Source organism: Callospermophilus lateralis, chromosome 7, assembly GCF_048772815.1.
Source record: "Callospermophilus lateralis isolate mCalLat2 chromosome 7, mCalLat2.hap1, whole genome shotgun sequence".
NCBI lineage: Eukaryota > Metazoa > Chordata > Mammalia > Rodentia > Sciuridae > Callospermophilus > Callospermophilus lateralis.
This window is the reverse complement of record NC_135311.1, coordinates 135,380,461-135,396,205: the sequence shown is the minus strand read 5'-3', so window position 1 is coordinate 135,396,205 and position 15,745 is coordinate 135,380,461. Positions and strand designations below refer to the sequence as shown.

The 15,745-nt window shown below is 47.7% G+C and overlaps 1 protein-coding gene across 1 annotated transcript; it reads left to right on the top strand.

Moving 5' to 3' along the window:
• The first annotated feature begins 224 nt into the window (after positions 1-224).
• LOC143405027 (arylacetamide deacetylase-like 4) lies at positions 225-13,648 on the top strand. Its single transcript, XM_076863359.1, has 4 exons — positions 225-392; positions 2,977-3,193; positions 12,277-12,340; positions 12,874-13,648. Exons 1-4 carry the CDS (start codon positions 225-227, stop codon positions 13,646-13,648), a joined length of 1,224 nt encoding a protein of 407 aa, XP_076719474.1.
• Positions 13,649-15,745: the final 2,097 nt, after the last annotated feature.

Sequence of the window (15,745 nt, the reverse complement as noted above, 5' to 3'; positions counted from 1 at the left end):
GAGAAGAGAACACTCCTAGGAAGAAGGTGCCAGTCTTCACTTCAGCAGGGACAGGGTCTCTCCAGGTAGGCATGTGGCACCGTCCCTGTATTTGGAGACCTTTCAGATCTGCCGGAGTGGGCTGTCTGTTGGTTATAAGGTGCCTGTGTGTGCGGGAGGGAGGTCCGTGTGGGCTTCTCCAGGTGACACTGTTTCTTCGGTCACTCTGAAGGAGCAGGAGCACCATGGTTCCCTTGCTGGAGACCCTCCTGGTGGCTGTGAGCATCCTGAGCCTGGGGGTCAGCCTGTGGATCCTGCGGGAGCCTCTGCTCGCCTTCAACATTCCGCCTGCCATCCGCCATCCAGTGAGGTTTTGGATCCTGCACTGCCTCATGCAGCTGACATTCACCTGGGTAAATTTCCCCTTTTACTCACGGGTCCTGCCAGGGTCGACCTGAGGGCCTCAGGTTCACAAAAAGAGGACCACAAGGGAGCGTTTTGAAAAGAGCTCCAGGTTCCAACAGGCGACCTCATGTTCAAGGAATCCGTGGCTAGAGGAGTGGCCACGAAATGAGCCCTGGACGTCCTCTCAGTCACTTGCCGGGCAGAGGACACTCAGCATAAGGAGACACAAGGAGGAGGATTTCTGATGAGCAGGAATTTGGGGCTTCTCTGTGGATGAAGCTGGGGAAGGAGGGAGAATGTGGTGTCCATGCCTGGGAGGGGCCGCGGAGTCCTATAGTCCATCCCGTTGGTGGGAACATGTCCTATTCTTGTCACAAGGAAAGGGCTTTCAGTTGTGTGAGGGTCCAGAGGCTGAGCTCATGGGTCTGGTTGTGGATCTGAGTTGAGCGGTCAGAGCCTGCAGGCCTCGAGCAGAGCCCTGGGTTTTGATCTCTCCCAGGTGGGTGTGCTGCCTGTGGAAAATGATCCATTTTCCTACTGTTGACGGAAACCCCATGGATTCTACCTCTTAGCTTCTGCCCTGGAGTCCTTGAAATTCAATGCACCAAGGTCAGCTGGACTGGAGACGAATTTCATTTGATATAAATAATTTTGTGTTGCACACGGAGCCCTCTCAGTTAGGGCTGAGAGCCTCCATACCATTTTGCCAAAGAACAATAAAGTTATAGGAAGGGAGGAGATGGGAAGTGGTTTAGGTGTTCAGAGGCAGCAAACTATGAGATAATAAATACATGGGGAAACTTATGGACGATGAGTGTGAGTTACATTGGTTATCAAGATAGCCACTCAGCCAATCATTGTAGTGCACACCTGTAAATCCCAGCTGCTCGGGAGGCTGAGGCAGGAGGATTGTGAGTTCAAAGCCAGCCTCAGCAGAAGCGAGGTGCTAAGTGACTCAGTGAGTCCCTGTCTCTAAGTAAAATACAAAATAGGGCTGGGGATGTGGCTCAGTGATCAAGTGCCCTTGAGTTCAATCCCTGGCACCCCCCCCAGCCCAAAAAAGATGGCCATCTGTCTAATTTCCACAATGAGTCTAGAGTTCCCTGGTGCTGTCCTTCCTGGTCTGAGCCAGGTTGTCTGGGGTTCCCATTGTATGTGGTGTCTTGGTTGATGTCCTGGATCTGGCATAAAACTGTTATTGCCCATCATATCTCATTTAGTGCTGACCTGGTACAATACCAACCAGCGACTTGCCAGAAATCAGTAGCCCATGAAGTGTCCATCCAGGTGTGACCCCAGTCAATTTGGCTGCAGGGTATGTTCCATGGGACAATGGGCCAAACTGTTCCATTATATCAAGGTAGAAGCAAGGTAGGACCCAAGTTCTGAGAGCAAAGTTCCCTGTAAACAGTTGTGAATGCCCCTGGCCAGCTGAGGGCACTGGTGAAAGGCAGAGATGGCCCAGGCAAGCTGGGCAACTCAGTAGAGGTGTCTCAAACTCTCTGGACCTTGGTGTTCCCATCCATGATATAGGTTCCCTTTACTTTTTCATTCCCTGCCTATGAGGAAAATCAAACCTCTCCATCCTAAGCAGGAGAGGTTTCATCCTGCTGTTGATTTCTGAGCTATTGGAAGAAATTCTTTTCAGTGTGTGGCTCTTTGGTTTCAGGAGCGGGTCTGAGCTGACCGCCTCATCCCAGTGGGTTCTCTGGGGCCATAGCACTGGCTGGGCATCTGTCTTGTGCAGGGCCTTCTGCTGCGTGCAGGGTCTGGGGCAGACACAGGGGTCTGGAAAAGATCCACATGGAGGCTGAGGTTCCTCAGCCCCCCTGAGGGGCGAGGCTGAGGAAAGGAGGGGACAAAACCCGGCCCTCTTTCCAGTACTTAGCAGTGGGACCACAGAGGCCCATCCTCTGGGCCAGGACTGTGCTGTGTGGAGTCCTCCCTGTCCCCCAGCATGGAGGTAGAGCAGGTGAAGGATGCACAGAGCCCCAGGAGGCAGGGAGCCCGTCCTCCCCAGGTGCTGTTCCAGGATCTGAGAACAAAGGCAGAGGCCAAGGACAAGAACCGCAAGGGGAAGGCAAAGCACTAGGTGTCTCTGAGCCTCCCTTGCAGGGAGAGGGCATGGATGGTCCTCAATGCCCTCCGCACCCCTCAGGCCAGGCAGTGCCCTGGAGGGAGGTGCTATGGGAAGGCAGGCAGGAGGGCTCTGCAAATGTCGGCCTGGGAGGCAGGGTGGGGGGCGCTGTCTTGCTGGGAGGGGACCCCGGACAGCTTGAGCTTCTTGAGGACTGAGTGATCCAGGGTCATGGGTGCTTGGGAAGGGCCAGGAGCCTTTTGTGGCTGGGACAGGGTGAGCAGAGGAGAGAGGGAGATGGCTTCAGGGGCTGTGGGTGGGGAACCCTGTAGGGCCTTGCAGGGCATTACCTTGAGCCAGACTGGAGGCCACCAGGCCACTGGGGAATTTGTGTCATGGGGACTTGGTGCAGAGTCCTCAGCTGAGCCCGGCAGTGGCAGGGGCAACACCATCTGGGGACAGGAGCAGAGAAGTCCCGCAAACAGCCGACTGCTCTCTCCTTCACTCCCCTACAGGGCTACGTACTTGAGAAGCTGGGGATTTGCTCCATGCCCAGGTTTGTCTGCTTCCTGCATGACAGACTGACCATAAAGAATAACCGTGAAGTGGTGGTGACAGACCTGCGTTTTGGGACAATCCCTGTGAGGCTGTTCCGGCCCAAGGCCGCCTCCTCCAGCCCCCGGCGCGGCATCCTCTTCTACCACGGAGGGGGCTCCATATTCGGCAGCCTGGGTAAGCCGCTTCCCAGGGGAGGGAGGCGAGGGGGGTCTGGCTGCTCGCAGAAGGGGCTTCTGGGAGAGCCTCCGGGGAGTGAGTCTACGGAGTCAGAGGCTGGAGAGTGTCCTGGGGAGCCCAGAGGGAGGGCCTGCGGCTCAGCTCAGTGGATGGGGACTCTGCCTCCGTGACCAATGTGTCTATGATGCAATAGTCCCCGGACGGGTGGGGGCAGTGCCGTCTCAGCAGGGCAGTCACAGCATGGGGTGTGCCGCAGTCTGGCTGGGCACAAAATCACGAGCCACTCACAGCCTTGTAGATTCAAACAGCAATTCTTTATTCCTGAGCTCACACCGGCACTCTACAAACACGTTCTGGGGAAATCCCAAATACTCTCTGAATCCTGCGAGAACTCCAGGAGCGGGCACGCCTGAGGCAGCAGGATATGCCCTATTCCCAGCAGGGTACACCTTCAACCTGGAACCACCCTAAACCCAAGGAGAGCCCTAAACCCGGATCCACCCTGGTCCTTGAGCAAGGTCACCTTACATGCAATGTCCCTGCAAATGACCTGGGTCCAATATGGAGAGTCCTTCCTCTAAGCAACATTGGGTAGGCTGACAAAGAAATTGCCATGTGTCATTCCTACTTGGCAATGGCTCTCAGCATCTCCCCCCTTCTGATTAATTAAACAACAAGCAATGTGGCTTAAGGACCGTGCCTGGTAGGTTGTCCAATTCAACATATGGCTCTTACCCGTCATGGGAAAAACTGACCTCTAGGCGTCAGCCTCCTGTCTTAGGTTGATACCACTGCAACTGGATCATACCCGTCACTGACTACCGGTCCAGCATATAGCCATGCTTGTGGATAGGCCTATGCACCAGTAGGGGGGTGAGGTTCTTGCCTCACCTCTGTTGGCCCCCAAATTTGGCCTTGGTGCCAGTGTGGGGGGGGTGAGGTTCTTTGCTTCACCTCTGTTGACCCCCAAATTTTAGACCATCACTAGCAGAAGGGAGGAGGATACAGAAATGCCACGACACCAAGCCAATTGACGGCTCCTTAGGAAAAATTGCATCACTGGTGACACCATCAGCAAAGATATGCCAGCACTACCACAATTTGCTGCACCAAACAACAGTTCACAATGTCCAGGCAAGTTCTGCAAGCAGTTCAAAGCGGAGGAATCTATCAATATGTCCGTTTCCTCCCAAAGTCCGTTTCCTCCCAAAGTAAGTTGACTCCTTGATTGAGCATTACTTGTTGAGTTATATTCATTGATGCATCAGTTTATACAGTTTACTGTGATAGCTATCATAGAAGCTGTAGTTTGGTTTTATCTTTGTCTTCACCGGCACTGGGATGAAGATAGGAATTCTGGTAATGATGCTAAAGAGACATTATCCTGAAAAAAATTATTAAATATAATGAAAAGGAAAGGTGAAAGTAAACAAACAGATCTGTTAACCTCCTTTAAATCAATCCTTAACAGCTGTTTACCTAATTTAAATTAAACTATTTAAATCACGTGAATAAAAAAATAATAATAATTTGGATCCATTTTTTCATGAGCGCTCCTCATATATGGACATATGCACACACAGACATACAACACAAAACACAAATGTGCACACAAACGTACAACACATAAGACAATAGTAAAGGCCTTGTAGCTTTACCTAGGTGAAATCTCCATTGCAATGTTTAAAAACTCCACAGTCAAAAAATAAAACTGATCAGAAAAACATTAACCTAGGTCTGTATGAGCTCAAAAAATAAAATAGAACTTCATGATGTGGGAAAAGGCAATAATAAAATAGATATTGAAAAAAGTATCCTGGTTAATCACTGTCGCAGATGTAAGAATAGCCAAGCTGGAGCTCTAGATATCAGCTGTTATGAATTTGAGTCAAATCATCTTCTTTTTGGTCTGTAGAAATTGCTTTAGTTAATCTCTCTGGAATCCAAATCGGCTGCTGTTCTCCCTGTGGAAAAACACAAACAGAACCCCAACTCCAGACAATCACTGGGTCAGAACCTTTCCATTGTCCTGTTAGAATATCTTTCCAAAGTACCTTAGGCTTATGTACATTTTTTGGATACATATGTCTTTCCACAGCACTAAGTCCTGATGAATCCAAATTTAAAAAGTTTAGAGTAAAAAGCGTTATTTTAAGTTTATCTTTGGGGGATATATACCCCTTTCCAATTCCCTCTTTTTGCTTTAATACGTACGTTTTAATAGTTTGATGAGCTCTTTCAACTATGCCTTGTCCCTGTGGATTGTATGGGATTCCTGTTATATGAGTAATACCAAATGATGAGCAAAATTGTTTAAAAGAGGTAGAGGTATAGCCAGGACCATTATCTGTTTTTAACTGTTTAGGAACGCCCACAGTGGCAAAATTTTGTAAGCAATGAGCTATAACTTCTTTAGTTTTTTCTCCGGCATGAAGGGAGCCCATCAAAAATCCGGAAGAAGTATCAACTGTAACATGTAAATATTTTAATTTTCCAAATTCTGGCAAGTGTGTGACGTCCATCTGCCAAATATGGTTAGGTATCAGTCCTCTAGGATTGACTCCAAGATTAACTTGTGGTAAAAAGGTCATACAATTTTGACATTGTTTTATTATATGTCTGGCTTGTTCCTTAGTTATTTCAAAACGCTTTTGTAAAGTATTAGCATTGACATGGAACTTTTTATGAAAATTTGTAGCTTCTTCTAGTGTAGAGAAAATATGTATGTCATGTGTAGTTTTATCTGCTAAATCATTGCCCAAACTAAGGGCTCCAGGCAAACCTGTATGTGCCCTGATATGTCCTATAAAGAATGGATCTTTTATGTCCCAGATTAGACTTTGTATAGTGGAAAACAAAGAGAAAACAGTAGAAGAAGGGGAAATCCTACCAGCATCTTCAAGGGATACTATAGCATTAACTACATACTGACTATCAGAAAATAAATTAAATACAGAATCTTTAAACATCATAAAAGCTTGTAATACTGCATTAAGTTCTACCTTTTGAGCTGATTGTTTGGGTACTAAAAATGTAAAAGTTTGATCAGGGGTAACTACTGCTGCTGTACCATTATTTGACCCATCAGTGAATATATTTGGAGAATTCATGATAGGTGTTTTTCTTGTCATTTTTGGAAAAACTACAGGATGCTTAGACCAAAAAGACAACAAAGGATTAGATGGTAAGTGATTATCAAATGAAACATTAGATTTGCACATGATTATTGCCCAAGTATTTAACTCATTAGCTAACTCATCAATTTGATCCATAGTGTATGGAGTAATAATTTTATTGGGAGAAATTCCAAACACTCCCTTTGCTGCTTTTATTCCTTTGAGTATTAATTGTCCTACAGCCTCAGGATACCTAGTAAGAATAGTGTTAGGAGAATAAGATAAATGTATCCACAATAATGGACCTTCTTGCCAAAATACTCCTGTAGGAATACTTTTTGTTGGTAGTACAATAAATAATAAAGGCAAACTTATATCAATTCTACCCAAATGTATATTTTCCAAATATGTTTCAATAATTTTTAATGCCTTTCTTGCTTTAGGAGTTAACATGCGGGGTGAATTTGGATCTGATGGACCTTTTAGAATATCAAATAAAGGTCCCAACTCTCCTGTTGGTATGCCTAGATAAGGCCTTATCCAATTTATGTCTCCCAATAACTTTTGAAAGTCGTTAAGTGATTTGAGTTGATCTACTCATATTTGAATTTTAGGTGGACAGACCATGGTTGAGGATAATAGAACTCCTAAATAATTAATTGGAAAATTTAATTGTACTTTATCTATTGCTATCTCTAGATTATAATTTTTTAATAAGTTTGTAAGTGTGGCATAACATTCCAGCAATATGTTTTTATCTTTATGTGCTAATAATACATCATCCATATAGTGAAATATTTGTAGTTCAGGATTTTGATTTCTAAGTGGCTGGATTGCTTTGTTAACATAGATTTGACACATAGTTGGGCTGTTAGCCATCCCTTGAGGGAGTACTTTCCATTCATATCTCTGATCAGGACCTTCATGATTCAGTGCAGGGATAGTAAACGCAAAACGTGGACTATCCTCGGGATGAATTGGAATTGAAAAAAACCAGTCTTTAATATCTATAGCTAAAACATGCCAGGTTTTTGGCAAAGCAGACAATTGGGGAATCCCTGATTGAGCAGGTCCCATAATAACCATCTCTTTATTAATGGCTCTTAAATCTTGCAATAATCTCCCTTTACCAGATTTCTTTTTGAAGACAAAAATGGGAGTATTATGGGGAGATATGGAAGGTTGTATATGTCCCTCCACTAATTGTTGTTTGACCAGATCATGGGCTACTTGTATCTTTTCTTTAGTCAGGGGCCACTGAGGAACCCACACTGGTCTTTCTGATTTCCAAGTAATTTTGATTGTCTCAGTGGCCCTTTCTGAAAATCCAACCCATGTCTGTTTATTCCTTGATCTATTTGTATTGGTGCTGTTATACCTTGTTCTTGTTCTCCTAATCTTTTTTCTTTCCTAAAACCTTGTCTAGCCCTAGTAGTGGGCGCATTAGGATTGATGTTATTTGTTAACGTCAAACCTAATTGATCTAGGACATCTCGTCCCCATAAATTTATAGGAAGATGATCCAATACATATGGCTGTATAGTTCCTTCACATCCTTCAGGATCCTTCCAATCTAATATCATTTCACTTCTATGGGGATTAGTCGCCACTCCTAGGCCTTGAAATGTTTGAGTTGCTTGTTGTAATGGCCAATGTTTTGGCCATTCTTGATGAGAGATGATGCTAAGGTCAGCACCTGTGTCCAGTAGCCCATTAAACTCATGTCCTTGAATATTTAGTTTTAGCATTGGGCGAGAATCTAAATTTAAAGACAGCATAGCCCAATCTACACCTGTGGAGCCTAATACCCTGGAACCTCTTTCTACACTATGACTAGAAAATTCATTATGCAGGCTGGGTATTATTAATAACTGTGCTATTCTATCTCCAGGTGAAATTACTGATATACCTCTTGGAGAACTAGCTATAATTTTTATTTAACCTACATAATTGGGATCAATTACCCCAGGACTTATCATAAGTCCTTTTAGTGTAGATGAACTACGTCCCAATAATAAGCCTACTGTTCCTTGGGGAAGAGGTCCTTTTACTCCTGTGGGAATGATTTGAACTCCCATCTCTGGAGTTAGTACTGCTCTGGCAGAGGCGCAGATGTCCAATCCTGCACTTCCTCTGGTTTGTCTGATGAGGGATTTAATGGACAATGTGTCCTGGGCACTACCCTGATGGTGTTGCTGGATTCCTCCACTGCCCCGTATATTTGTGATTGTGGGCCCCGGAGCATTGGGTTTTTGGCAGTCCGTTTTTTTGGCAATGGAGCCTGATGCCTTTCTCCATGATATCGTGGGTAAATACCTGGTCCTTGTCCATTTTTTGATAAGGGAGTACCCTCTATGGTGGTTTGAGAATGGCATTCATTAGCCCAATGTCTCCCTCTATGGCATCGTGAGCAAATACCCGGTATTCTACCCCTTTGATACCTAGTTTTGTTAAACCCTCCTCCTATGGGGCAATTCCTTTTAAAATGTCCTATTTGCTCACAATTGTAGCATGTTTTTGCCCTGGCAACTAAAGCCTGTTGTACTGCAGCTGCCAAGACTTGCCCTTGTTCATTAATGTTTCTACATAATTTAATATATGTGTTTAAATCTTCATGTCTCCATGGTCTAATAACCTCTCTGCAGCAATGATTTGCTTGGTCATAAGCCAGTTGTTTTATTAATGGCATTGCTTGTTCTGTATCCCCAAAAATTCTGGCAGCTGTTTGAGTAAGCCTATCTACAAAGTCAGCGTAAGGTTCATTAGCTCCCTGTATTACCTTAGATAATTGACCTTGTAAATCTCCATGTCCTTGTAAAGTCTTCCATGCCCTAACTGCGTCTGAAGCAATTTGTACATATATAGCAGGATCATATTCAATTTGTTGCCGTTGACCCTCATAAGGTCCTTTTCCTAACAACATATCCAGATTTCTTTGAGGGTAACCGGCTGCTGCATTTCGCCTAGCTGTCTCCGTGCAAAATTCCTCATTGGCAACCTTCCATAACAAATATTGACCTCCATTTAGCACAGATTTACACATATTAGCCCAATCTGCTGGCGTCATGTCCAAGTTAGTAATGGACTCGACCATGCTTACCGTGAAGGGAGCTTGGGGACCATAGGTTGTTACAGCCTCCTTTAACTGCTTCACTGTTTTAAAATCTAAAGCACGGTGAATTCGCTGCCCTCCTACCTGTTCAAGTACAGGGCATGCTAATCTTTGAGGTCCTGTCTCAGGATCCCATTTATCAACTACGGGGTTTGAGGGCCACTCAACTATCTCCATAGGTGGGGCTGTTAGTTGAATTACACCCTCTGGTGATAAAACTGAGTTAGTTACAGCCTCCTGTTGTGGCCTTTTTCCTAATAACCCCCTTTCCTTTAAATTTTCTTCCTCTGTCTGACTAGCTCAAGAGACCTTCTCTTTTGCTTGATCTAAAATGTCTTTCTCCATGGTCTGAACCTCTAACAATTTACTTAACACCTTTTCGGTTTGTTTTTTACTAATTTCAAATCTACTATAAAGATAACACAACCCAATAAGATAACACAAAACAAAACCGAAACTGAATGAAACAAAAACGGAATGAAAAATCGCTGTATCAATTTTCTCTTCCTCGGGGCCGACAAACTTCAAACCTTGAGCCAACCATTTTTCCCAGTTTGCCTGAGAAATTTCTAGGGATAGACAGCTTGAAACAAAAACAAAACAAATCAAAACAAGAACACATTGTTTTTTGAAATGGTCATCCATTCTCTCGCCTTCCCTCAGGGGTGAGCAATTTCACTTACCTCCAAGTTTCAGACATTCCACGTGTAGGCCACCAAATGCCGCAGTCTGGCTGGGCACAAAATCACGAGCCACTCACAGCCTTGTAGATTCAAACAGCAATTCTTTATTCCCAAACTCACACCGGCACTCTACAAACACGTTCTGGGGAAATCCCAAATACTCTCTGAATCCCGCAAGAACTCAACGGGAACTCCAGGAGCGGGCACGCCTGAGGCAGCAGGATACGCCCTATTCCCAGCAGGGTACACCTTAAACCTGGAACCACCCTAAACCCAAGGAGAGACCTAAACCCTGACCCGCCCTAAACCCGGATCCGCCCTGGTCCTTGAGCAAGGTCACCTTACATGCAATGTCCCTGCAAATGACCTGGGTCCAATATGGAGAGTCCTTCCTCTAAGCAACAAAGAAATTGCCATGTGTCATTCCTACTTGGCAATGGCTCTCAGCAGGGTGTGCACTTGTTTCTGCCTCAGCCTCAATGGAAGTCCCTGCCCCCCAGCTTTACATGGGCTGGGTCCCATCGTTCTTCCAGTTGTGTATCAAATGGCCCTTTCCAGATGTAACCCCCAACATCTGGTTTAGAAACTGTCTCTGCACTTTCAATGATGCTACCCAAGACCTTGCCTCCATCCCTGACATCATCCTGGTGAAATGCCTGGCACTTGTCACAATCTGAATGTACCTTGGTTGACCTTGTGTTTTCTCATTTACTTGGTATCTGCCTCCACTAAGAATTGGGACCTCAAAAGGACACGGAAGACCTCTGCTGTCTGGTTGGCAGGCTCGCCAGTGCCTGGACCATTGCTTTCCTTTTTTGAAGGCAGGCAGGAAGGCATGCAGGCAGGAAGAAAGGCAGGCATCAATTCTTGAACAAATAGCTCGATGGATGGGTGAATAGTTGCATTTAATGATGTGTTTGCCAAGGAATAAATGGATGGTGGACGGCTGGAGGAATGAATGGATGGGTGGATGGATGGATGCAGGGACAAAAGACGGATGCCTGTCAACATTTGTCCATATGCATGGACAACCTTCTCCCCTTGCACAGCCTCCCTTAGTGGAGGGAGTACTTACTGCCACCTGCTGGTGGAAATAACAGTGGTGCCTCTGTACCCGAGGCCTGGCCATGGTTTTCGCTCTCATTCAGAAGGTAACTGGGAGTAAGGTGTCTCTCTGGTCCAAGAGAACTGTTCCCTATCAGGGGCCCTGGACCCCCCACACCCTGAGTTGTCTGCATGTGCTGAGGGACAATTTCCTTTTCCAAGTAAAATCAGGAACAGCTCAGCAAACATTTATTGAGCACCTACTGTATGTTAGATCCTTCCCAGGCACAAAGGACATAGTGGGATTGTGCCTTTGACTTGTGGCTATCCGTCAGGGGAGGGGCAGGATGATGCAGAAGAGGATGGACATGTAGGTCGTTTCAGATGCTGATTACACAGGGTGGTGGCATGGAGCGTGATGCAGAGGCATTGAGTTCAGGCCTTCCTAGGAAACAAGGTCCCTGTGCTGTGTGACAATGCATGGTGTGCACTTGTGTACCCAGGTCACGTGGCCCTTTCTGGGGTGGTGACCCTGGCAGGTCATACAATAGTCAGCTGATTTCTGGAGCAGCTTGTGGGCACAGGCCTGACCTTGGGAACGTGATGTGTACCTGTGTCTATGGGAGACGGTGCTGAGTCTCTTGGTGGAATGTGGAGGCAGAGGTCACCTCCAGGTCAACTCCTGTCAGGGGGGTCCTGCTACATTTACCCCCCATTCCCAGAGTCTTCCTCTGTCCCTGCTGAACTCCTGCTAAATGGGTGACAATGTCTGGAAAAACGACCCATCCCACACCACTTATTCCCTGCTCAACATAGATAATGAAATCCTTCTTCCCTGGGCGGCCCACCTGACCCCTTCCCTAGTCCTGGCTTCTGCCACTCCAGGTCCCCAAGCCTTCCTGGCCTCAGTTTCCCCCACTGGAAAGTTAACGTTGCATAGAGTGAGCCCAAGGTCCTGGAGCCCTGGCGTTCAGGAGAGTGGGGCAGGCTTCTGGCTTTGCCCAGGCGGCGCAGCCAAGGCCTCGGAGGAGGCCAGCCTCGGAACAGAGAGCTGGTCTGCCCACTGCCCGGCCTGGGTGGCGGTGGCCGTCCCTCATGGGTGGCGCCGGGCCTGTCTTCCTGCAGACAGTTACCACAACGTGTGCAGTTTCCTGGCCCAGGAGACGGACTCCGTGCTGCTGTCTGTCGGGTGAGTGTCGCGAGACAGTGGGGGCTTCTCCGAGGCTGGGAAGGTGGGGGCAGCTGGACGAGTGCAGCCCAGAGCGAGGCCCCAACTCCAGGGGTCGGGCGCAGGCGCAGCACCGCTTGGAGCAGAAGCCTGGGAAGACACCCACCTCGGGCAGCGCAGGGACAAGCTGTGGGCAGGAGAGCCGGGTCACTAGGAGGCCACAGCACGAGCCAGGGGCCTGGAGGACACAGCGTGAGGAGGCATCCTAGTGGGAGCCAGGGAGCCAGGGGAGGGTCAGTGTCCAGGGGACGGCGCCGGGCCAGTGCCCGCGGCAGGGGGCCCAGATCTTGCCATAAGGGCCGCTGTTTGACCCCCACCCTCTTCTCTATCACGGGACAACTTCAGGTTGACTGACTTACACCATCTTTATTTTGGGGTCACCCTGAGGATAATAGCTACAGTGGGACAGGCAGTGGGTACCCTGTTTGAGCAGCCTCCAGTGACACCCGCGTCACCCACGCTCACCCGCGTGTTCTGGTCCCTCTCCTCCTTAGGTACCGCAAGGCCCCCGAGCACCATTACCCTGTGGTCCTCACAGACTGCCTCAATGCCTCCATCCACTTCCTGAAGACCCTGGAAGCCTACGGGGTGGACCCCTCCAGGGTGGTGGCCTGTGGAGAGAGCATTGGAGGAGGGGCTGTGGCCGTAATCACCCAGATCTTGTTGGGCAGAACAGATCTTCCCCAGATCCGGGCTCAGGTCCTGGTTTATCCCGTTATACAGGCCATCAATTTACAGTTACCCTCCTTTCGGCAGAACCAAAATGTCCCATTCCTTTCTCTACAACTCATGATGACATGTGTGTGTTCGTACCTGGCCATCGACCTCTCCTGGAAAGACGCCATGTTGAAAGGGGCTTGTATACCCCGTGATTTCTGGAACAAGCACAGGAAGTGGCTCAGCTCTGACAACCTCCCCAAGAGGTTCAGGAGCAAAGACCAGCAACCTGAGACCCTTGCACCTTTTAATGAGGCCGCCTATCTGGAAACCAAACACATTTTGGATGTAGAAAACGCAGCCCTCATAGCAGAAGATCAGATCATCGCTCAGCTTCCTGAGGCCTTCCTGGTGAGCTGTGAGCTGGACATGCTCCGGGATGACTCCCTTCTGTATAAGAGGCGCTTGGAAGACCAGGGTGTCCGCGTGACCTGGTACCACGTGGAGGATGGCTTTCATGGATGCTTAGTTTTATTTGATAAGATGTTTTTCTCTTTCCCATGCTCCCGGAACATTATGAATGCTGTAGTCAATTATATAAAGGGCCTATGAAGGCCTGGGGATGGAGCTCGGTGCTAGAGCATTTGCCTAGCATATACAAGGTCCTGGGTTTGAGCACCAGCACCATAAACAAATAAGTGAATAAATGAATAAATAAATAAATAAAAAGGGAGAGAGAAGTGAAAAGAGAAAAGCCTATGGTGGTAATCCTTTTGCCCTGAGTAGGCCAAAGCATGGATGGTCTCTGTCTAAAACTGGGGTCTTTGGTAAGTTCTGTTTTATTGAGGAGGAATCAGTGAATCAATGCACAGCTCAAGGTGGGTCCAGGAGACAGCCACTAACCAATGTCTGCCTTCATATTTTAGTACCAATAAGATCCAGTGTTGCATCTCGCATCGATTTCTAACATTTTTATTCAGGTGAAGTAACTATCCACAAGAGAATTTAATGCCTTCAATAATTTCTTAAGGTAATAACCTGTCAGGTCCTGGCAGGAAGACATTCCCACATCTGGTCACAGTCTCAATGCTGAGTCCACATCCATGGTGACAAAGCTGGGGCCATGGCCTTGCTAGAATATCCCCCATCACCTCATTGTTCTTGGGGTCAAGGTCTCTTGTCAAATGCCAACTTGGACTGTCTGCAGTTGGCTGGAGAAATGCTATGGCAAGAAAACTCTCCCTGGATTGGGTGGGCTGGAACCCAGGAAGACATCAGAGGAGTCTTCCAGAAAGAGAAGGAGAAAGAGGAACAAGCAAGATGAGAGGAATGGCAGGAAAGGGGGAGCTTTGTCTGGCTTCAGGTTTTTAACTGGACTTCCTACAGCAGATCCCTGACTCCCAAGACAGAAGTCTCAGAGCCGAGGCTGTCTTGGGAAGCTCCAGAGGCCAACTGGGATTTGGAAAGTCATTCCCTGAGGGAGCAGGGTATTGTCGGCCTCCTTTTTCTAGGAGTTTAGATATCACTCCATCTGTGGTAAAGTACAAAGCACCTTGCCTGTGTTTAGCCAATGCTAGGATCTGCTCACAGAGAAAGGGCAGGGAACCCTGCCCATTCATGCATGGGGTGGCCCATGGTAGTTTGTGCATAGGTCCATGTTAGCTAGATGGTCCTGTGAGAGCCTCAAACCCTACTGCTCTCCAGTCCCACGTGGGTGAAGAAGCTGGAGGCTCTCCCTGCTAGGCAACTTAGCCTCTGTGGCCCCAATGACCTCACCTGTGACTGCTGGTGGAGGGGGCCCCACAGGTGTCCTGGTCCTTGCATTGAGGACAATCCACACAGGAAATTTGGATGGGGCTCCTGGGATCTTGGGTGGACATGGTGACTCAGGGATTGTACGTGAGCAGCTTTGAGGAAGGCCTGTGGCTGTTCTGTGTCCATGTCACAATACCACCACAAACATGGCCGCTTACCCCACAGGACACAGTCCCCATCTCACGTTTCTGTGGCCAGGGGTCCGGACACGGCTCAGCTGGGTTCTGGGTAGAGTCCCGCAGGCCGCCATGACAGTGTTGGGCTGTGTCTCACGTGGGAAGCGCCTACATCAAGCTCAGCCAGGTTGTTAGGCACAATCCAGTCCCTCGGGTTATAGGCTGAGGACATCTGTGTCCTGTTAGTTGTCAGCCAGGGGCCACCACCCTCAATATCTAGAGGCCACTCACTCTCTTGCCATATGCTCTTCACCAAATAGCTTCCTTAAAGCCAGCGGCAGAGAGGCATCCTGGAGTAGAGGCCACTAGAATCTACTGGAGTGTCATCATGAACAGGTAACCACATCCATGCCACCTCAGAAGCCAGTCAGAGGTCTTGATCACACAAAGTGCCAACAGCAGGGGTGGGCATCAGGAGCTACCTCTGATCTGTCCTATATGAAAGGCTCCCCCAGCAGATGAAGGGATGGGAGGAACAGTCATTTGTGAGCTCTTTCTTTTGAGTGTAGTATTTCCTGAAGTACTTTTCTGTAGTGCCGTAGTTTCTGCTTATCCTGGAAGATTTTAATCTTTTCTTTGATTCTGAAGGATAGCTTTTCTGGATATAGTGATCTTGGTTGACAGTTGTTTTCTTTCAGGACTTGGAACACATCATTCCAAGTCCTACTGGACTTTCGTGTTTATTCTGAGAAATTGGAAGTAATTCTGATGGGTTTTC